The sequence below is a fragment of the Schistocerca serialis genome, chromosome 3 (genome assembly GCF_023864345.2).
Source record: "Schistocerca serialis cubense isolate TAMUIC-IGC-003099 chromosome 3, iqSchSeri2.2, whole genome shotgun sequence".
NCBI lineage: Eukaryota > Metazoa > Arthropoda > Insecta > Orthoptera > Acrididae > Schistocerca > Schistocerca serialis.
Window position 1 is genome coordinate 21,439,757 of NC_064640.1, and position 24,963 is coordinate 21,464,719.

Below are 24,963 nucleotides of genomic sequence, written 5' to 3' on the forward strand. Positions count from 1 at the left end.
TTCCAACCCAGTCTCATGGACCGAGGAAGACCTGGGAGCCCTACAGCCCTCAGGTGGTGGCTTTTTCAGCCACTAGCTGACATCTGGAGGGGCGGTAACCTTGGAAGGGAGGGCACCAAGCGATCCCTTCCGCGCGACGGGAGCCGGAGGGGGCGGGCACTTCTCCGGCTCAGAGGTGGGGACTGAAGTCCCCAAAGAAGGAGGGGTTGTTACTCCAGATGTTGATAACAGTGGAGCAACTGAAGAGGGTGTTCCCCCAACTACCTGGGGGCAGGAACAGACGGCTGGGCTGGAGGGCCCACAAAAAGCGGCTGAGCTTCGGGCCTCGTCGCCGAGGATGGCGACATCGAAGCTGCTGCAGCAAACGTCGATGAAATGCGCACAGGGTGAAGTTGGTCATACTTGCGTTTAGCCTCTGTGTAAGTGAACCTGTCCAAGGTCTTATACTCCATAATCTTCCATTCTTTTTGATAAACTGCGCAGTCTGACGAGCGAGGTGAATGTTTCTGTCCGCAATTGACACAAACAGGAGGCGGCATACACGGGACGTTGGGGTGGGAGGCATGTCCACAATCCCGACAGGTAGGGTTGGCGTCACATCTCGATGACATATGCCCAAACCTCCAGCACTTACAGCAGTGCATGGGAGGAGGGATGTAAGGCTTAACATCACATTGACATATCATCACCTTGACCTTCTTGAGCGGGGTGTCTCCCTGTTCTACCTCAACTGCCATGCGTCTCCTCAGCACACAGCACACCTTGAGATTCATGTTTTTTTTATAGAGGTTTATACCATCCTCACGACCCAGGCAGCTAACCCTAGATCCCTGGGCTCTGTACCGTACAACGTTCCACTGTTGCGCCTTACGGTTGTTGTTAAAGCACGCTCAGAGCTTACGGTATTGAGGACTGGTGGCGGTTCCCCAGCTCAGGGGCCCCAGGGTCGCCAAGCCTGTACCCAGCATCTAAATGCTGAGCCCCCTGAGGGGCATCCATTTTTTTGGCTTGATTATTTCTAATAACAATGGTAAATATACATTTGCTATTTTTGGGAAACAACTATGACTGATATCATTAATGCCACCTCCTGTCATCCCAGAAAATATGACAGTTTTTGCTCATCAATTTTCAACAGGAAAATTAAACTTCCTTTATCCACAGAACAGGTGTAAAAAGAATTATTGATTCCAAAACAAACTGCGTTCAACATTGACTATGATCCATGTATCGTTGACAAAAGGTTCCAAAAAATTCAGTTGAAACAGCCACAATCGCCCAAGAAACAAGTTTTTACAAAAATGACATAAATGGGAACAATATCTGAGAGAATACACCAGCTATTTAGAAACTCTGGTATAACTCTCGCCTTTTCGACTACAAATATGCTTTTGAATAAAATCAAACATGTGCAGTGAGTGTTTTTTTTTGCTATGGTTTCGGGGTGCAAAACTGCTAGTCATTAGCGCCCGGTCTGTGACTTAGGAAAAGGTAGAAAAACGAAACAGGAAACCACAAGCAATGGGAGCGAAACTCAAAAAAGTGGGGAAACTAAAAACAGAAGGAAAGCTTAAAAAACCACTATAGAAGAGGGGTTGTTCGTCCCAAAAAAGAGCTTCAAATGACTGACGTCATCTCACTGGCACTAATAAACTCGAGAACACGATCGGCTGAGAGCGTGTCATCTGCTAAAATGGAAGATATATCAGGCGACAGCTGTAGACGGGCGCGTAACGGAGTAAAATAGGGGCACTCAAGTAAAAGGTGTCTCACCGTCCACAGTTGAAAGCAGTGGGGACAGAGTGGGGGAGGATCGCCACTTAGAAGATGACGATGGCTAAAAAGACAGTGCCCGATCCGGAGTCTAGTTAAAATTACCTCCTCCCGACGAGTTCGGGAGGAAGAGGTCCAAGCACAGGGAAGAGCTTTCACATCCCGCAATTTATTATTGGGAAGTGTCGACCAATGTGCGTGCCATAAAAGAGCAACACGACGACATAAAACATTCCATAGATCGGCGAAGGGAATCATGCGAAGAGCAGGCTGAAAAGAGAGACAGCAATCAGTGACTGTGAGAAAATATATATTGGTAAACTGGACGTAGTTTTACAACATGGTTCAAAGAACACATCTCGGGTACAGCAAGGAATAAATGAGTCTTTGGACAACATCTGAACTCTAATAGTCATTCAGAAGTAGATATCGTGGATAACCTCAAAATTCTGCATATTATTCCGAAAGGATTACTCCTGAACAATCTGGAAGAATTTGACATCTTTGTGAAATTTAGAAACAATTCGTCAATCCTGTTGAATGAACACGTGGATTTCCGAGAAAAAGCTTTTTTTCGAATTATTTGAAGACATCATTTAAACAGACTGTCACTTTTCTGTTTTACCATTATTCCAGTGGTATTTTCGTTTTGTAAACTGGATTTTTTTAACAAAATGTTGACACGAATGCCTATTCTTGGATTTTTTAGTAATTATTATTTGACCACACGCTCCTTTATCACCAGATTTTATATGCTGGCATAAATTCTCGGCCAATAAGGACTACGGATTTCCATGTATATTGTTTCTTCCGAAAAAAATAGTGCTATCCTAAACAATATTACCTGCATTCCTGGTCCATTATATGATTAGACGCTATTTTATAATCAGATTTTATATGTTGGCGTAATTTCGCCACAAATACTAGTTTATTGGCTTCCTACTATAAACGTTCCTTGTAAAACAGGTCTATATTACGAATAGCTTCTTGTGTGCAACTTGTAGTAAAAATTGTACTGGCGCCACTTCAAGAAACCATCGTGATAAACTTTGGCAGCTACGATTATGGAAACACATGGCGTCTATGATATACATGTTTGATACTTACTGGCCGTCATCTACGACGTCTCCATGCCAATGGCGTCCTTACATAGCGTGTTCAGAACAGAACAGTGCGCCAAAGTTTACTAAATTTCACATTATTCAGCATAGAGTTTAATTACTGCATAATTACTGTGGATAATAATTATTTTACATTAATCCATTTGATTTATACACACACTCTACACATTAAATAGCCGATGCTGTGGATATTTTACGCTACTTAGATAAATTATTTCTGCAAGATGGTACAACAAGAAATAAGATATATACTTTTAAATAATTTTATTACAGTACTCAATATTTTTAACATTCTATTCTCTCCTACAGCATTGCTTTTTATAATTATTCACTTTAGCATAAACGGTACCATCAATTGATACGTAATTTATATAAATCGTTCCTCATTGGATGATGTTGACGTCATACAGTACAAACATGGCCTCACCAAATCTGTGTAACGCAATGCTGTCTAGCCAACAGCAGCAGTTTCAGCGCCTGAGCTCAAGAAGCTGTTATGTGCAGCTGATGGCTAACGACTCTCTTGATTTTAATATGCATAAATTATTTTAAGTCTAGCACGTTTTCTGTCTGTTAAGAGTGTTCTCTGAAGATAGGCTACGTATAGGCCAAAAACGGTCATTTTAATAAGTACCAACCCGACCTAGACTGTTCACTGATTCTATAATCATTTCCACTCAATGATTGGTTCAGTTGGACCAGAGGACCCAGTCCATTCCATATAAACTCAGCTTACACCATTATTGAGTCACCACCAGCTTGCACAGTGCCTTATTGACAACTTGGGTCCATGATTTCGTGGGGTTTGATCCACTCTCGAACCCTACCATCAGCTCTTATCAACTGAAATTAGGACTCATCACACCAGGCCCTGATTTTCCAGTCATTGATGATCCAACCGATATCGTCACAAACCCAGGTGAGGCCCTACAGGCGATGTCATGCTATTAGCAAAGGCACTTGCATCTGAGATCTGCTGCCACAACCCATTAACACCAAATTTCGCCGCATTGTTATAATGGATACATTCGTTGCACATAACAAACTGATTTCTGTGGTTATTTCACACAGTGTTGTTTGTCTGTTAGCACTAACAGCGCTATACTAACGACGCTGCTCACGGTCGCTAAATGAAGGCCATTGGCACTGCGTTCTCTTTGGTGACGGGTAATTTGCTATTCTCCGAACACTCTTGACACCGGATCTCGGAATATTGACTTCTCTAACAATTTCCGAAATGGAATGTCCCATGCACCTAGCTCCTACTATCATTACGTGTTCAAAGTCCGCTAGTTCCCATTGTGCAGCCATAGTCATATTGGAAATCTGTTCACGTGAATCACCCAGTATAAATGTCAGTTCTGCCAATGCAGCAGTCTTCCATACTTCATGTACGCAGTACTACCGCCATCTGTACATGTGCATATTGCTATCCATGACATTCGTCACCTCAATGTATATCACAGTTAACATGCTGACTGCTGGCCATAGCAGAGCTTCACACATGATGCTCTGTGCCTGCTGGCAGCCATAGCAGAGCCTTGCTTTGACCCGAAACTGTGTGCATGCCGTGCACTGAGCTAGTGGTGGAACATCCAACATTAAGCGTGCAGCAGTGTGTTAAATTATGAGTTCAAAGAGCTGATCACTGCAGAAACTTACATTTCTTCGAGTTACTATAAGCAAAATCTTGTGTTGGACTGATATGGACTGTTTAGTGAAGTGATGAAACAGTTTTCTTTATACACTGGGAATTCTAAATAATGCAACTGACCTAGCTGTTAAAAAATTACCATCCACGTGTTATCTGCCTTTAAATATGGCATAATACCCCTTTCTATTTGGCTATGAAGCTTAGCAATAAAATACACTGAAAGAGCAAGGACTGTAGTTGTTTTTGGTCTTCAGGTCAAAGTCTGGTTTGATGTGCCTCTCCACACTACTATATCCCATGCAAGCTTCATCATCTCTGAGAAACTACTAGAACCCAAGCTCAACAGCCAAAACATGACAACTACTCACCGCAACGTTGAATGACTGGTGGCATTACAGGCACATGAAATGGTATGGAAAGTATGTAAGTGGAGCAGAGACAGTTGAGGATTACTCTAGAGGAGATATGGGCTACAAATGGGGGAAATCCATTGAGATAAGTATGACAAAGAGCAGATTATTAGACCCTGTAAATGAATATCTTCAAAACAGTGAACCCGATTGAATGTTCACGTGCTACTGCGTGAGCATTTATAGACAGTGGTAGAAGAACAGTGACACTACCACTAGGCGCTAAATGGTTAGACGTCCAGAACTCTCCACAGAACGGGGAGTCTGGGAAGGGGGGGGGGTGTTTCTGTGTTTCTGCTCTATAAAGTAGGATAGCTGGTGATCTGTGATGTCTCTGCTGAAAGAGCACAATGCCAGTGCACGTACAAGTGTTTTGGAGCATACTGTTCATGGTACACTGTTGAACATGGACCTCTACAGCAGACGACTTCTGTGTGTTCCCATGTCACCCCAACGAGAACGATAGTTATGACTGCAGTGGGCGTGGGACCATCAGGATTTGACCACGGATCACTGGAAGCATATCAGTTATCTGGATGAATCACGCTTATTACTACACCAAGTCAATGGTCGTCTCCAAAAACACCATCAGTGAGGTGAACAGTGACTCCAAACATGCACTGCACCACGGGTTCAGGCTGGTGGGATCAGTACTATGCTATGAACAACATTCTCTTGTGCTTGCATAGGATCTGTGGTAGTAATCAAAAATCGCATTTCAGGTCTGGACCACCTGCTTCCCTTCATACTTCATGTCTTCCCTGATGGCGATGTAATCTTTGAGAAATGTAACTGTCAGTATCTCAGAGCCAGAATCGTGCTTTAGTGGTTTGAAGAGCATGATAACTAAATCATGTTGATGTCTTGGCCACCAAATTCACCTGACATGAATCCGATGGAACCTTTCTGGGCCACTATCAGGCGCTATCACCACATACACAAATCAGTGGCCTCTTATTTACATCTACATCTACATCCATACTAATCAAGCCACCTGACGGTGTGTGGCGGAGGGTACCTTGAGTACCTCTATCGGTTCTCCCTTCTATTCCAGTCTCATATTGTTCGTGGAAAGAAGGATTGTCGGTATGCTTCTGTGTGGGCTCTAATCTCTCTGATTTTATCCTCATGGTCTCTTCGCGAGATATACGTAGGAGGGAGCAATATACTGCTTGACTCTTCGGTGAAGGTATGTTCTCGAAACTTTAACAAAAGCCCGTACCGAGCTACTGAGCGTCTCTCCTGAAGTGTCTTCCACTGCAGTTTATCTATCATCTCCGTAACGCTTTTGCGATTACGAAATGATCCTGTAACGAAGCGCGCTGCTCTCCGCTGGATCTTCTCTATCTCTTCTATAAACCCTATCTGGTTCGGATCGCACACTACTGAGCAGTATTCAAGCAGTGGGCGAACAAGCGAACTGTAACCTACTTCCTTTGTTCTCGGATTGCATTTCCTTAGGAATCTTCCAATGAATCTCAGTCTGGCATCTGCTTTACCAACGATCAACTTTATATGATCATTCCATTTTAAATCACTCCTAATGCGTACTCCCAGATAATTTATGGAATTAACTGCTTCCAGTCGCTGACCTGCTATTTTGTAGCTAAATGATAAGGGATCTATCTTTCTATGTATTTGCAGCACATTACACTTGTCTACATTGAGATTCAATTGCCATTCCCTGCACCATGCGTCAATTCACTGCAGATCCTCCTGCATTTCAGTACAATTTTCCATTGTTACAACCTCTCGATACACCACAGCATCATCTGCAAAAAGCCTCAGTGAACTTCCAATGTTATCCACAAGGTCATTTATCTATATAGTGAATAGCAACGGTCCTACGACATCCCCTGCGGCACACCTGAAATCACTCTTACTTCGGAAGACTTCTCTCCATTGAGAATGACATGCTGCGTTCTGTTATCTAGGAATTCTTCAATCCAATCACACAATTGGTCTGATAGTCCATATGCTATTACTTTGTTCATTAAACGACTGTGGGGAACTGTATCAAATGCCTTGCGGAAGTTGAGAAACACGGCATCTACCTGGGAACCCGTGTCTATGGCCCTCTGAGTCTCGTGGACGAATAGCGCGAGCTGGGTTTCATATGACCGTCTTTTTCGAAACCCATGCTGATTCCTACAGAGTAGATTTCTAGACTCCAGAAAACTCATTATACTCAAACATAATACGTGTTCCAAAATTCTACAACTGATCGACGTTAGAGATATAGGTCTATAGTTTTGCACATCTGTTCGACGTCCCTTCTAGGAAACGGGGATGACCTGTGCCCTTTTCCAATCCTTTGGAACGCTTCGCTCTTCTAGAGACCTACGGTACACCGCTGCAAGAAGGGGGGGGCAAGTTCCTTCGCGTACTCTGTGTAAAATCGAACTGGTATCCCATCAGGTCCAGCGGCCTTTAAACTTTTGGGCGATTTTAATTGTTTCTCTATCCCTTTGTCGTCTATTTCGATATCTACCATTTTGTCATCTGTACGACAATCTAGAGAAGGAACTACAGTGCAGTCTTCCTCTGTGAAACAGCTTTGGAAAAAGACATTTAGTATTTCGGCCTTTAGTCTGTCATCCTCTGTTTCAGTACCATTTTGGTCACAGAGTGTCTGGACATTTTGTTTTGATCCACCTACCGCTTTGACATAAGACCAAAATTTCTCAGGATTTTCTGCCAAGTCAGTACACAGAACTTTACTTTCGAATTCATTGAACGCCTCTCGCATAGCCCTCATCACACTACATTTCGCTTCGCGTAATTTTTGTTTGTATGCAAGGCTTTGGCTATGTTTATGTTTGCTGTGAAGTTCCCTTTGCTTCCACAGCAGTTTTCTAGCTCGGTTGTTGTACCACGGTGGCTCTTTTCCATCTCTTACAATCTTGCTTGGCACATACTCATCTAACGCATATTGTACGATGGTTTTGAACTTTGTCCACTGATCCTTAACACTATCTGTACTTGGGACAAAACTTTTGTGTTGAGCCGTCAGGTACTCTGTAATCTGCTTTTTGTCACTTTTGCTAAACAGAAAAATCTTCCTACCTTTTTTAATATTTCTATTTATGGCTGAAATCATCGCTGCAGTAACCAGTTTATGATCCCTGATTCCCTGTTCTGCGTTAACTGTTTCAAATAGTTCGGGTCTGTTTGTCACCAGAAGGTCTAATATGTTATCGCCACGAGTCGGTTCTCTGTTTAACTGCTCAAGGTAGTTTTCAGATACAGCACTTAAAAAAATTTCACTGGATTCTTTGTCCCTGCCACCCGTTTACAGGAATTACATGACCTGTGTGTACACATTTGATGCCACAACCTCCAAAAATCTAACAAGAAATTGTATAATAGATGGTTCGTAGAATTGGTGTTGTATTGAGTTCCAAAGATGGACCAAAAAGCTATTAACCAGGTGTCATAATGTTTTGGTTCATCAGTTAACACCCAGCTGAACCTACGTACTGTATTCACCCCCTTGGTTTCTCTCTGCAATTTTAGCCCTCCCCCCCCCCCCCCCCCACACCCTTTCTGAATCCATTGCCAAACTGACAATTTCTTCATGCCTCAGTATGTCCTATCCAGCAGTTGCTTCTTTTGGTCAACTTGTGCCATAAAGATTTTTTCCCGTATTCGACTCACTACCCCCTTATTAGTTACTCAATCTATGCATCAAATCTACTGCATTCTTGTGTAGCACCATATTTAAAAAGCTTCTACTCTCTTCTTATCTGAAATGCTTACTGTCCACATTTTGCTTCTGCACAAAGCTATATTCCAAAAAAATACTTTCGTAAGAGACTTCACAAAACTTATGTTATATGTTAACAAATTACTCTTTTTTCCCTCCAAAAATACTTCCTGTCTACTTCAGCCATCCCAATACCCTTGTTTTACTTTGGTTGATTTTCATCTTATAACCTCTTTTCAGGATGCCATCCATTCCATTTAACTGCTCTTCCAAGATCTTTGTTGTCTCTGACAGAATTTCAATGTCATCAGCAAACTGCAAAACTTTTACTGCTTCCTCCTGAACCCTAATTCAGTCTCCTGCTTACTCAATGTTCAAATCGAATAACATCGAGGATAGGCTACCTTGTCTCACTACCTTCTGAACCGCTGTTCCTCCTTATCTTTCTCGACCCTTATTTCTGCACATGTTGGAAACAAACATTCACTCCACGTATTTTCTCTCTGACACCTTCAAAATTTCAAAGAGTGTATTCTAGTACACATCAGCAGAAGCTTTCTCTATATCTAAAAAAGCTATAAACGTAAGATTGTCTTTCTTCTAAGATGAGTCACAGAATCAGTACTACCTCACGCATTCCTACATCTCTACACAACTGAAACTGATCTTCCCCGAGGTCATATTCAACCAGTTTTCCCATTCTACTGTAAATAATTTGTCAGTATTTTGCAAGCATGACTTATAATTTGGTAACACTCACAACTGTCAGCACCTTTCTTCTATCAAATTGTAAATATTTCTATAATATTAATCTTGAAGTTCATTTCCCTTGAATAGCCCTCAATTATATTTTCTTTCCACCTTCCAACCTTCCCTTTGCTTAGTAATGGTTTGCCATTAGAGTTTTCTATATTCATATAGCTGCTTCTCTTTTCCCCAAATGTTGTTATAATTTTCCCCTAGTTATGTATGCTTCTATATTCTCGCATTTCTCATGCATCCATTGCTGCTTTGCTAACTTGCACTTACTGTCAAACTCAATTTTAGTTGTCTGTATTCCCTTTTGCAGGTTCACTTTCTATATTTTCTCTTTACCTCAATTAGATTACATATTCATGTTTTATCCAAGGCTTTCTACTTGCCTTGTCTTTTTCCATGTTTAATCCTCCACTGCCTTTGTATTGAGTTCGTCACCACTGTTTGAATCTATTGTTGCCTTATGCCCCCTATGAAACTCTCAACAACCTCTGGTTCTTTCAACTCATCATAATGCCCTTCCTTTTTGGAATTTTAATCTGCATTTCATAACCAATAAATTATGGTCAGAATCCACATGTGACCATGATAATATTTTGCAGATTAAAAAAATTTGGCTTCGGGATATTTGTTTTATCATTATGTAATCTATTTGAAACCTTCCTCTGTCTCAAGGTTTCTTCCAAATATTCAGCTTTCTTTCATAATTTTTAAAGTAATAACATTGGTTAAATTATGCTCCATGCAAAATTATACCCGGAGGCTTCATCTTTTATTCCTTTTCCCCAGTCTATGTTCTCCAACTGTATTTCCTTCTCTTCCTTTTTGTATTATGGAATCCCAGTCTCACATCACCATTAAATTTTCGCTCCTTTAAATATCTGGATAATTTCCTTTATCTCATCATACACTTCTTCAATCACTCCATTTGAAAAGCTAGTAAATGTGCACAACTGTGTTGGGTGTTGGCTTTGTATTTATCTTACAAGGGAAACTCCCCATTGCAGCCCCCTCAGATTTAGTCTTAAGATGGAGCAATGGATAGCCATCAAAAACTGAACACAGATCAAGCATGAAAACAGGAAGGAAGTGTACTGAAGTGTGAAAAAGAAACAAAAGAGAAATAGTGAACAGTCCAAGCTCAAGAAGTGTAGAATCGAGCAGGATTCTACAGCTACGGTGTCGTTATGTGGTCATGGTGTTGGACTTCAAAGGGGGAGACCTGTGTTCAAATCCTGCCCGTGCCCCAATATTTTGATTTTTTTGTTTTTGTTTCTTTTTATTTTTTTTTCACAAAACTATGAACTATCTGTCCAGTCATAATATATTACTGCCAAAAGTAAATGTGATGAATAGCGAGAGCAAGCAAGATGCCACATCAACCTTTCACAGAAATGAAAACAACAAATAAGTGTGTATGAACTATGTTCCATCAAAGGAATTCAAAAGTCAAAACTTCCGTAACAGGACACAAAAGTCATAATGTGTGGCACTTGTGTAGAACAAATAGGAGGTACATAAGTCTGGAAGTTCCTTTCTTACATCTCACTGTTAAAAATGGACATTACACCAAGACACAGACACGAATGTGAATACAGAGAATAGAGAGCTCAATAACCGGACAGACAGTTCATAATTTAGTGAGAAAAAAAAATTGAGGCATGAGCGAGATTTGAACCCAGATCTCCCTCTTTGCTGTCCATCACCACAAACACAACCCTGTCACACTCAATCATACTCGATGCTGCATATCTTGAGCTTGGACTGTTCGCTATTTCTATTTTGCTTCTATGTTCACACTTCAGTACACTTTCTTCCTGTTTTCATGCTTGATCTGTGTTCATTTTTTGATAGGCTATCCACTGCGCCATCTTGCAACTAAATCTGAGGGGGTGAAATGGGGAGTTGCACTTGTTAGCTAAAGTAACGCAATCAGTATGCTGTCCATATTAACATACCTACAGTTCTATTTTCTTGTTGTTGTTGTTGTTGTTGTGGTCTTCAGTCCTGAGACTGGTTTGATGCAGCTCTCCATGCTACTCTATCCTGTGCAAGCTTCTTCATCTCCCAGTACCTACTGCAACCTACATCCTTCTGAATCTGCTTAGTGTATTCATCTCTTGGTCTCCCTCTGCGATTTTTACCCTCCACGCTGCCCTCCAATGCTAAATTTGTGATCCCTTGATGCCTCAAAACATGTCCTACCAACCCATCCCTTCTTCTTGTCAAGTTGTGCCACAAACTTCTCTTCTCCCCAATCCTATTCAATACCTCCTCATTAGTTACGTGATCTACCCACCTTATCTTCAGCATTCTTCTGTAGCACCACATTTCGAAAGCTTCTATTCTCTTCTTCTCCAAACTGGTTATCGTCCATGTTTCACTTCCATACATGGCTACACTCCATACAAATACTTTCAGAAACGACTACCTGACACTTAAATCTATACTCGATGTTAACAAATTTCTCTTCTTCAGAAACGATTTCCTTGCCATTGCCAGTCCACATTTTATATCCTCTCTACTTCGACCATCATCAGTTATTCTACTCCCTAAATAGCAAAACTCCTTTACTACTTTAAGTGTCTCATTTCCTAATCTAATCCCCTCAGCATCACCCGATTTAATTTGACTACATTCCATTATCCTCGTTTTGCTTTTGTTGATGTTCATCTTATATCCTCCTTTCAAGACACTGTCCATTCCGTTCAACTGTTCTTCCAAGTCCTTTGCTGTCTCTGACAGAATTACAATGTCATCGGCGAACCTCAAAGTTTTTATTTCTTCTCCATGGATTTTAATACCTACTCCGAATTTTTCTTTTGTTTCCTTTACTGCTTGCTCAATATACAGATTGAATAACATCGGGGAGAGGCTATATCCCTGTCTCACTCCATTCCCAACCACTGCTTCCCTTTCATGCCCCTCTACTCTTATAACTGCCATCTGGTTTCTGTACAAATTGTAAATAGCCTTTCACTCCCTGTATTTTACCCCTGCCACCTTTAGAATTTGAAAGAGAGTATTCCAGTCAACATTGTCAAAATCTTTCTCTAAGTCTACAAATGCTAGAAACGTAGGTTTGCCTTTTCTTAATCATTCTTCTAAGATAAGTCGTAAGGTTAGTATTGCCTCACGTGTTCCAACATTTCTACGGAATCCAAACTGATCTTCCCCGAGGTCCGCTTCTACCAGTTTTTCCATTCGTCTGTAAAGAATTCGCGTTAGTATTTTGCAGCTGTGACTTATTAAACTGATAGTTCGGTAATTTTCACATCTGTCAACACCTGCTTTCTGTGGGATTGGAATTATTATATTCTTCTTGAACTCTGTGGGTATTTCGCCTGTCTCATACGTCTTGCTCACCAGATGGTAGAGTTTTGTCATGACTGGCTCTCCCAAGGCCATCAGTAGTTCTAACGGAATGTTGTCTACTCCCGGGGCCTTGTTTCGACTCAAGTCTTTCAGTGCTCTGTCAAACTCTTCACGCAGTATCTTATCTCCCATTTCATCTTCATCTACATCCTCTTCCATTTCCATAATATTGTCCTCAAGTACATCGCCCTTGTATAAACCCTCTATATACTCCTTCCACCTTTCTGCCTTCCCTTCTTTGCTTAGAACTGGGTTGCCATCTGAACTCTTGATATTCGTACAAGTGGTTCTCTTCTCTCCAAAGGTCTCTTAATTTTCCTGTAGGCAGTATCTATCTTACCCCTAGTGAGACAAGCCTCTACATCCTTACATTTGTCCTCTAGCCATCCCTGCTTAGCCATTTTGCACTTCCTGTCGATCTCATTTTTGAGACGTTTGTATTCCTTTTTGCCTGCTTCATTTACTGCATTTTTATATTTTCTCCTTTCATCAATTAAATTCAATATTTCTTCTGTTACCCAAGGATTTCTATTAGCCCTCGTCTTTTTACCTACTTGATCCTCTGCTGCCTTCACTACTTCATCCCTCAGAGCAACCCATTCTTCTTCTACTGTATTTCTTTCCCCCATTCCTGTCAATTGTTCCCTTATGCTCTCCCTGAAAATCTGTACAACCTCTGGTTCTTTCAGTTTATCCAGGTCCCATCTCCTTAAATTCCCGCCTTTTTGCAGTTTCTTCAGTTTCAATCTGCAGTTCATAACCAATAGATAGTGGTCAGAATCCACATCTGCCCCTGGAAATGTCTTACAATTTAAAACCTGGTTCCTAAATCTCTGTCTTGCCATTATGTAATCTATCTGATACCTTTTAGTATCTCCAGGATTCTTCCAGGTATACAACCTTCTTTCATGATTCTTGAACCAAGTGTTAGCTATGATTAAGTTATGCTCTGTGCAAAATTCTACAAGGCGGCTTCCTCTTTCATTTCTTCCCCCCCAATTCATATTCACCTACTATGTTTCCTTCTCTCCCTTTTCCTACTGACGAATTCCAGTCACCCATGACTATTAAATTTTCGTCTCCCTTCATTACCTGAATAATTTCTTTTATCTCGTCATACATTTCATCAATTTCTTCATCATCTGCAGAGCTAGTTGGCATATAAACTTGTACTACTGTAGTAGGCATGGGCTTTGTGTCTATCTTGTCCACAATAATGCGTTCACTATGCTGTTTGTAGTAGCTAACCCGCACTCCTATTTTTTATTCATTATTAAACCTACTCCTGCATTACCCCTATTTGATTTTGTATTTATAACCCTGTAATCACCTGACCAAAAGTCTTGTTCCTCCTGCCACCGAACTTCACTAATTCCCACTATATCTAGCTTTAACCTATCCATTTCCCTTTTTAAATTTTCTAACCTACCTGCCCGATTAAGGGATCTGACATTCCACGCTCCGATCCGTAGAATGCCAGTTTTCTTTCTCCTGATAACAACTTCCCCTTTAGTAGTCCCCGCCCGGAGATCCGAATGGTGGACTATTTTATCTCCGGAATATTTTACCCAAGAGGACGCCATCATCATTTAATCATACAGTAAAGCTGCATGCCCTCGGGAAAAATTACGGCTGTAGTTTCCCCTTGCTTTCAGCCGTTCGCAGTACCAGCACAGCAAGGCCGTTTTGGTTAATGTTACAAGGCCAGATCAGTCAATCATCCAGACTGTTGCCCCTGTAACTACTGAAAAGGCTGCTGCCCCTCTTCAGGAACCACATGTTTGTCTGGCCTCTCAACAGATACCCCTCCGTTGTGGTTGCACCTACGGTACGGCCATCTGTATCGCTGAGGCACGCAAGCCTCCCCACCAACGGCAAGGTCCATGGTTCGTGGGGGGGTCTATTTTCTTATTCATTATCAAACCTCCTTCTGCATTACCCTTACTTGATTTTGTGTTGATAACCGCACACAACTGCAGTCTCAGACAACTGAAACCACACTGCAGCGTGGTTTCAGTTGCCTGAGACTGCAGTCGTGTGTGCCCGTGCATGTATCTACATCTATTGTTGACGAAGACCTTAATGGCCAAAAGCTTTATTTGTGACAGTCTTTTCGTTGTGCCTATCTGCAAATCAGCATCTCCACTATATGGTGAGTAGCAACTTTCCTTTTCATAGTATTGTTACATTCCAACCTACTCATTACAAGTTTTAAATTGTGTCAACCATCCATTGGTTAAAGATCCTAACTTTTCACACACCAAACTGTACACGGCCAGTCATGTTTTTCCTAATGACGACATCCCCACCTCCTGCCTGGGAATCCACTTGGGGGCTACTTTATCTCCAGAATAATTTATCCAAGCTGATAGAACATTTAAACATACAGTAGAGCTGCATGCCCTCAGGAAATATAATGGCTGTAGTTTTCTCTTGGTTTCAGCTGCTTGCAGTACCAACATATCAAGGTCCAATTGAGTAGTATTACAAATTCAATCAGTCAATAATCCTGGCTGTTGCCCCTGCAGCTACTGAAAATGCTGCTGCCCTCTTCACAAACCAGCTTAGTCTGGACTCTCCACATACATCCCTCCATAGTGTCTGCACCTACAGTGTGGCTTTCTGTACCTTTGAAGCATGCAAGCCACCCCCCCCCCCCCCACCCACCCCCCTCAGTAAATTCCATGCTTCATGAGGGCTTAGAGGACTACAAGCTAAAAATTACAGAAGTGAACACTGAAAAATACTTAAAGAGCAATAGTTATAATAGTGTGGAAGATTTTATAAATAAGGACAATAAGTAGCAGCTCTGGAAAACCATTCTCTTATAATAGACGTATGTGCTCTTTTAATATATACCTACAAATAAATTATAGACACACAATCAATGCTTAAAATGCAAATGTCACTACAGTGAGGAAGATTTTAAGAAAAAGGAAGATATGTAGCACCTATTTAAATTTTTTCATTGTAATCTACATGTATTTAGACCCCTATTAATATACAGTATGTAAAAAAAGATGATTTAGAGGACATTAAAAGAAAAACTGTTATGCGTGATAAAAATATCTCGGGGACTTGGCTTCCCTGCCAGTGACGATCAGAAATGGCACTCAAACTGTGTGTAATGAATATCGTTTTAGAGATGTTACTGAAAATGTGATCAGTTTACATTAATCCACAACTGCCATCAGCATTCCAAAAATTTTCTAACATACTCAAAACAATTGGGTGTTTCACAAACAAGGGTTTCAACTCTAGCCAAATGGGCAACCAACTATGCAGTAATGCCTCATACACTAAATGCTCCCCAGAAGAAGAAATCTGTAGGAGTGAGGTCGGGAGAAAGCGATGGCCACGGTACTGGTCCACCGGTCCCAATCCAACACTTTGGGAATATGTGCAAGTGTGGTGGTGCCACATCATAACTGTTGCCCAACTGCTAGCAAGACATTTTCAATGTTCATGGAGAAAGATACAGCAATTTCCGCCAAAGAGGATTCTTGATAGAAGATATGACCCAATCAGATGACAGAACAAATGAGTTGCCTAAGGATTTTCCAACTCCCAGGCATGGCTATTGTGATTGTTCTGTATTCCTTCCCTTGTAAAGACAGCCTTATTAGTAAACAATACATATGTTTGGAAGTCGGGGGCATCTACAAATCTGGAGTAGATACCAATTGGCAGAATTCCACACACTGGGGAAATTCACTGATGCTGAAAGTATTTAGTTCCTTGGCTATGGGTTGTGTGATGGTGCTGCAGTTATTCTCCACTGGCTTTAACACAGCTTCCTGTAACTGAACTGTTTGCACACTACAAGGTCTATGTCTCCTGTGAATCTTGTCTAAGGGATCCTGTTTCATAACGATGGCTATGTAGTCTTTGACATGTGACATGATTTGGTAACCTCTACCCTGAAATCATTCTGCATACAGGCACCTAGCTGCTCAACTGTTGCATTGTGCCTTCCTATAAATGAGACGCATGTCAGCTAACTAGGCTGGATTGTAATTGGTCATCAAGAACCTGCAAACATCAGCAGAAACTTTCATGTAAACGCAAACTGACATACCGATCACACACTTTAACTTGGTGCCTGAGCGGAGGGTGCTGGGGGCGGAAGCTCACAACTGGGTCATAGCACACTGCCTGTTGAGACAAACCCCACCTCATCCTCACAGAGCAACCAGCCTATAGCTTGTAAGAGAAACGAACATGTAATGGATTCATGGGTTGAAGCAGTTGGCATGAAGGTTAATGGCAGGTCACTCTGAGGACTAGGTACAGCTCTTCACTTAATATTAAGAATGTGCCTACACACAACACTGCACACAAATCAACACTACATTCACAATGGCTACTTATAACTACAGCACACAATACTATTCGTAGCCAAGGCTGGCAACGAGCATAAATATTACAAGGGGGTACGAAGTCAGCTGACTTTCCCGTATCAGAAAGGGTCAAGATAAAGTGTATGATCTGTAAATAATAATGTAATTTCATACCCAGGGACAGGGCACTCCCTGCAGTAATGTGTGTGTGTGTGTGTGTGTGTGTGTGTGTGTGTAGGGGGTGGGGGGGGCAGGGCACCGTATTTCCTACAGTCGCCACTGTGCTGCTATGAACACTTATGCCGCTACCGATCATATGCCAGCACCCCTCTCCGGAGCTCCGGCAGAGGGGTTCACAAACTTTCATAGGGGTCAGGTCTCCTCATCTACAGAATAGTCATTATATTGAAGACTGAATATATTTCAACATCCAAATCTACTGTTAGCACCTGATGCTGTAACTATAGCACACAAAGTTATGTATTACTTTTACTATTTTATATTAGATGTAGAATAAATTAGTATCAGAATTCTCTGTCTGCGAACAGCATTTGCTCAGACTACAGTATTCATTGACTAGTCACCAATGTTTCAACTAAATGATATTATACGACGTGTCACATGACAATAAAGATTCTAGTAAACAGCAACTACTTTTTAACGGAAAGAACTGAGAGGACAGGGGACTGTTGGATCTTTGAGGGATTCACGAGGCCACAGAGACAAATAATGTGCTCACCCTATGCCCACTTCCATCGGAGAAATATCATGAGAGTTACAATTGTTTGTGTCAACTGTTAATGATGTTTTTGTGAAGTCAAGCCACTGACCTCACGAATAAACATGTGGCATTGCTTAGACTGGTGAAAGCATTGTAGTCATTTGATAACTACAGAAAAGGTTTTATGCAATGGTGAGTGATGATAAATGGTGTTGCACTCTAACTGGTTATGATGGCTTGGTTGTTCTGAATGAGCCACATTGATTAGGGTGTGTTGTGAAAACAGTTGAATTCCATGTAGATGGTGTGACTGTCTGGATAAGTTTTTACTGTTTTTGGATTAAGTGAGAAGTCTTAGTAAATGTAAAATGAATACAAGTGCTTATGAAAATATTTTTGACAAAAGCATTTTTTCCACACTCTGGTAACAATATGGAATTGGGCGTAGTCTTCTGTGTCAGAATTGTAGTTCCCAGTACTAGTTGCATGTCAGACCAATTTATCTAGAAACTGGCAACAAATAATAGACACATTTATAGGATGGGTACAGATTCTACATTCAGAGTATTGGGACTTAGCATAATGCCTTCCTTACAGATAAATACAGCAATAGTAGTATAAAACAGTTCCAACATGTAACACTTTTAGAACAGACAACTATAGGTAATCAAGAGGCTTTTGGTCATCAAGTGTATACTTGACAACACAAAAAGTGGTGGTGGAAAATCACAGCCAGAGCGAAAGTTCGGTACAGTACTGACACGAATGAAATGCAACAAGATATTTTTACAGATTATGTTGAGAACAAGCAAAACAGGAATTATTACTTGAAACATCATGTAAAAACCACCCTCCCTGTATTCTAGACCTATTCCAAGAAGACACAAAAGTTTTTCTGCAAATAAAATATGCTTGAGCTATAGATACAATACACAGACCCATAATGGAGGAATTTTTTCTGGTTGTCATAGCTGAATGGTCAACATGTAGGCTTTCTGTTATATGATCCAGTCACATTAGTGTGACCACCACCTATGTTTGATGTCAAGATGCAATAACCAGACACATTTGGGAGGTGGCAGCACTAGCAGTGGAGGGTATATAAAGCATGTTGGGGAATGTGGGAAACAGTGTAGTTATTATCATAATGTGGAAACAAAGTGATTTATCTGATGTCCAAAAGGTGATGATCATTGGCTTTGGGGTCAAGGGTGGAAGCATTTCCAAAATGGCTAAGTTTGTAAACTGTTTTCCACGATGGTTAATGTATACACACATGGCAAAATGGTGCTATCCAAAACTGGCATGCCAAGGCAACTCCACAGGTGGAGTTGTGTATGGGCGTGGAGGTGTGTATGGGCGAATAGACCTACAACTGTCGAGCAACTGATCACCCAGATGAATCGAGGAACTACCAACAGTGACTCCCCAATGACCATTCAGCAAATGTTGCTGTATATGTGCCTCAGCAGCAGACACATGGTTCACGCACCCATCCTGACTGCTATTCATTGGTGACAAAGGCTGCAATTTACATGCCCCAACAATGCAACTGGACATCTACTGAGTGGTGACAGGTGGTCTTTCAAGATGAATCATGCTTTATGCTGCACAGGATACGTGGCCCTTGGCGTGCACGACATGAAACGTTGGAAAGCAAACACCCTGCAGCCAGGAAGGGGTGTTATGCTGTAGAGGATGTTTTCATGGGATTCTCTGGGTGATCTTGTCATTCTGGAATGCACAATGGAACAACAACAGTACACATCTATCCTTGGGAACCATGTCCATCCCTAATGCAGCCTTATCCCCCCTCCCCCCATGATGACATCTCCCAGCAGGACAACACAATGTGTCACACAGCTTGCTGTGTTCGTGCATGGTTTGAAGAGCACCAGGACAAGTTAACTGTACTCTCCTGGCCACCAAGCTTCCCAGATTTAAACCCCTCTATCAAACTATTCGCGCCATGGGTCCTCAACTGACAAATTTTGAGCAGTTGGCATGGCTCCACATCCCTGTCAGTACCTTCCAGAACCTCACTGACACTCTTCCTTAACGTCACGCACTGTACAAGGTGGTTATTCAGGGTTTTGAAGGTGGTCACATTCATGTGACTGGACAGTGTAGATGGGGCAGAGATTTATTCTACATGAAATTGTGACAGTGTTTTCGTTTTTCTCCCTTACCTTATGAGAAAAACATTTCTCTAGTCCAATAATGGGAAATTAATTCTCTACAGAAAGTGTGATAGCCTTTAAGCTGAAAATTGTCAAGTGTAACTTAAATGACAAGTTCTGTACATAATAATAACAATAATAATAATAATAATAATAATAATAATAATAATAATAATATAGAGATAAAGAGGACTGTTTGATACGAATTGTCAGCTTTGATCAGTGACATCAGAAACACTGTAAATAATATGGTGAGTATAGTGTGATTTTCTTCTGATTGATTATATTACTGTGTTCTGGGATAGAGAGAGAGAGAGAGAGAGAGAGAGAGAGAGAGAGAGAGAGAGAGAGAGAGAGGTTTGTGGGCACTTGAGAAAGGAATTTCATCCTGAAAGCTAACAAAGCAAATCCATGTATCTTTTGTTGTTGTATCTGTTGACAGCACAGCGCTTCTGCCTTTCGGTGAGTTGTCTCTCTATTCCTAAATAATTCGTTAGTCTCAACCAGAACTTCCTGGGCCTTTTCAGGTAAAAAAAACTTGATTATTTTAATGCATGATGTTTCATATTAACATACAGGCAGTTTCTCTTGAACTTCCACTTGATGATGGATCAGTAACTTTGACTAGACTTGTGAAAACGAGTTTGTGAGTAATGAATTAATGGCAAGGGACTGACTAAAGGATAATAAGAAACAATGTTTGTCAAGATTCTACATTGTCTTATTCTTACATGTCTTATTACAATGTTCTGTAATTATTGCACAAAATAAAGTTAATCTCTGTTTTATAAAATACTTTTCGTTACCCACATGGGGAAATAAACAAGTGTGCACAGACTATAAAGAACAACGGGTTTACTCCACTTCACTGAGATACCCCATACATCAAACTTCTTTTTGATGATTTGGCTCTACCTGACCCACACAAAAATGTGCATGATAACAGTGACATTAATAACATATCTGACTTTGCCACCTGAGATTCCCAGGAAATTAAGGTACTTTCTTAGCTGTCAGATTGTCTGACTACTATACTGTAATTGTAATAACAGTAATAATAATAATAATAATAATAATAATAATAATAGCAATAATATGGTGAAATAATATGGTGATGTTTAAGGGTACGAAAAGATTGCCAAATTAATTTGCAATATGAATGTACAATGACTCTTTCCACATCAAGACGATTTATTGTGCAAAATGATACACGGAACATGAAAGTAACTAACTAGCTAACTAACCAACCAACAAACCAGTAATGAATGGCAGGAAACGTGTTTTTGAAGATAAAGAATTAAATATTATACAGACACAACCATTTCAGTATAATCTTGAACAAAGCACACAGTTTAGTTGCAATGAACATCTCTGTTAATATGCACAGAAAGTAAGCCCAGGAAAAAGTTGAATAATAAAATAGCCAAGGCCATGTGAGGACCAGAGCCTGATATCTGTGATAAATTAATCATTTTACATTGTATGCAGTGAGTGGCAAATTATGATATGTCTGGAACACACACAGGAGATTTAGCTTCGTGAATCATTGGTGAGATCTTCTGTACCAACATACCTTGTTCTTTCCAATATTACATCAACTGCGCTGAAGAGAATTGTGGTTAACTAAATGATAAAAGCAGCCCATAAGGCCAATGGAGCAACAGTACACATCCAACAACCAAAATTCCACAGTTTCTAATACCCATCTCATATGAAGTGAGACGATTTTCCTGGATAAACATCTGCAATGACATCGTTTACTGTTTCCACAAGCTAAAAACATGCCTCAAAAATTATAATGTGGTTAAACTGACTGCCAAGAAAATATAATCTAGAATTAGTTGTCGAAGATGCCAAGATATGCCCTCCAGTTGTTATGTTTTGTACATCCAGAGTAAGTAATCCTAGACAAACAATGCATCACATCCTTAATGGATGCCCCAAACAATTTCCTGAATGCATGGAAGCCGGCCGAAGTGGCCGTGCGGTTAAAGGCGCTGCAGTCTGGAACCGCAAGACCGCTACGGTCGCAGGTTCGAATCCTGCCTCGGGCATGGATGTTTGTGATGTCCTTAGGTTAGTTAGGTTTAACTAGTTCTAAGTTCTAGGGGACTAATGACCTCAGCAGTTGAGTCCCATAGTGCTCAGAGCCATTTGAACCATTTTGAATGCATGGATCTCATAAGTGACAACAATGGACAAAATGATTTATCATAAAAGTAGCTTAATACATTCATGGCATCCTTTAATACAGATTGCTTATGACTTAAATGAACGTTAACATCGCTGAAAGGTTGAAACTGCTAATTTTGTTCTTATATCCAGCGTAACTGTATTTTGTTTGGCATGAGTAATGTATAATTGTATTTTAATGCTTTCGAATTGTACCTAGCCCTACACAGTTTTTGTTATTTTCCAAAGTGAGACTAATTAAAGTTTCAAATTATTTTTAACGTGTCAACAGAGTTGTGCAGGGGTATTTGCCACACCGTCTTCTTAGTCAAATCTTTGTGTCACGGGATACTCACAGTAAAAATATGCACACTTAACGTGTGTTTTCTTCGATGGCTTCATTATATTATTCCAGAAATAACACAAATGATACTGCATTTCTAATAAGAATATGAGCATTTAAAAAGACTAGTTGGGAGAACCGGCAGATGGTGGCCCTAGCTAGATTGAATACGTATGAGACATGTGCCTACGTTTTGAAGATCCCGATGTACCGTATTTTAACCATGTCGGTGTAAGTGAAATATTTGCCTGATTATCTACATAGTGAGGTATGTATTGAAGACGACACTCAAAATAAAATACCAGGCTTCCGAAATACTCAACGATTTGAGGAGGGGAAAAAAACTTGTACTGTCAACGAGTTTTTGTCGGTATAATAAATAATTTGAACTCTCAACCAAGTCCCACAATCGTAGCTTTCGTAGTTTCCCATTTCCGTGATTATCCAACGTGGTGGCTTCAATAGACAACAGAAAATATTCCCCTTTGAAACGAAACGACAATACGAACACAACAAACGCAATAATTTACCAACAGCTGTCTTAATTACACTAGTTCTCCTAAATAACCATCGACACACAAATTAACTCATAATGGGTCTCCTACCTGAATAAAACGCTAAATTCAGTTACAACTTTACTTCTCTCCGCAATTCAAATTTCATTTTGTTCATCAATCCTGTATATTTAGGTTATGTCTTCAACAACAAACGAAATTTCATTCATATGTTCATCTCGGCAGCCATGTTTTCCAGAAACTGTAAAAATAATCTGCATTCTTGTCCGTTGTCACAGTTGGATACCGTCCTCTACACTGCACCCGACATCCAAACATTAATATAATTTCATTTATTGCAAAATTTTTGCAACAGCAGCGAAGCATCATTTCTTGGTTGATCCACATCACAACAGGTGTCAACAGTTAGTAAACTACTAATACCACGTACCGTTTATTTGCGGATGAGTATTTTACTTAAAAAATACTGCAGTTACATTCAGATCTGTAATGCATTTTTTGTTGTTGTAACGAAAATGACAGATACTAACATCATGACATGTGGTTGGTCTTTATCGTACAATAAAACAGTTGTCTCTACGCACTCATAATGACCTGTCGCTTATTGAAAAAAATATTGGTTGTCGGAAGGTTTTCGGAAATAAAAAGTATTTGTAATTGCATTCTTCGTGCAGCAGCTAACTGACTGTTACAGAAAACGTAACTACACACACCACGCAATAAACATAGAATGTTGTTTTCAAGTTTTAAAATCGTATAGGTTATTGCAAACTCTCGTGAAACACACAATGACGTCACGTTCGTCAGTTTTCGGCACCCATCGGGAACTGGGATTATACTCCCAGAATTCCGTAGTAGCAGATGTCCGCCATAAGTGCTTGGTACTGTATGTAGGAAAGGATCGTGTCAGTACGAGTCCCAGTACGGCCTCATGCAGCATTCTCCTTCGGAGATCAAGGAGAAGTTACTGAGGGCACTGGATAAGGAATACAATGTAAGGTTTTAAATACTGTCGAAACACATGAAACACCGAAATTAATAAAAATTACGAAGAAACTTAGCTAAATGCGCTGTGAAAGTGGCGTGTCTGACTCCAACTTGTGTTAGTTTTCCACTAGCTAAGGTAGAAATACACCCATATCAGACAAGAATTCCTTAACAGCAGTACCATAAATATATACAGGTTCATTCAGAAGCGTGATTTTGCTTAACATAGTGGAAGAGACGTCAAATTTCGTGTGTGGAAATTGGGTACACGGAGCTGTAAGAGGACAGTGTCTAGCCTAGACCTCCTCCTTACGCGGCACGGCGCGTGCGCACTGGCCAGTGGAGCATGGCCCGTAACATGTAAACTCAAGGCATTCACGTTGACTCATATTTCATACTGACAGCATATTAAACTACGTTTAATAGCCATAAAGTGTTATGGAGCCGTTAAAAATAACGTGCAAAGGATAATGAACCTAACAGTTGCTATATTCATTGTAATGTGCGGTGTTTTGGCATTATGATAAGTGAAACGTGCAAGTGAAGTATTGTGTGTTCTCCGTTTGTGGATAAAAACTGTGTTAATTACGTAAATAAAGTGATTTTGTACAAAGTAGATGCTCCCACAGAAGATTCCTTTCATGCATCATCCAGATTTACTGTGACGTGCCTTGTATCCTTCTTCCGTATCAACGTTTAAGGGATGTTCTCAAACTCATGACTTCAAAATCATATTTCTGTGTGTTTCTCTAATCTCAGGTAATTGTGAACACAAGTGTGCGAAAAGCTGTGTAATTGATTTGCGCCGATGCCAGAGTGAATTGCTTAAAAGGAAAAAAAAAATGTTCGAAACTACTTTTGTACTGATGCATTTGAATATTGCAGATTACTTCAGGTACGTCCTGTTGTG

General features: G+C 40.6%; 1 protein-coding gene across 3 annotated transcripts in view; it reads left to right on the plus strand.

Moving 5' to 3' along the window:
• Positions 1 to 23,912: 23,912 nt before the first annotated feature.
• Positions 23,913 to 24,963, plus strand: part of LOC126469686 (uncharacterized) — a 49,166-nt gene continuing 48,115 nt past the window's right edge. For 2 of the 3 annotated variants that reach the window (XM_050096840.1, XM_050096841.1), the window contains exon 1: positions 23,913 to 24,060. In XM_050096840.1, coding sequence (XP_049952797.1) covers positions 23,998 to 24,060 — 63 coding nt within the window. In that variant the 5' untranslated portion in view covers positions 23,913 to 23,997. Of the gene's footprint in view, positions 24,949 to 24,963 lie in introns of all 3 variants that reach the window. The other variant, XM_050096843.1, reaches the window with a different exon arrangement.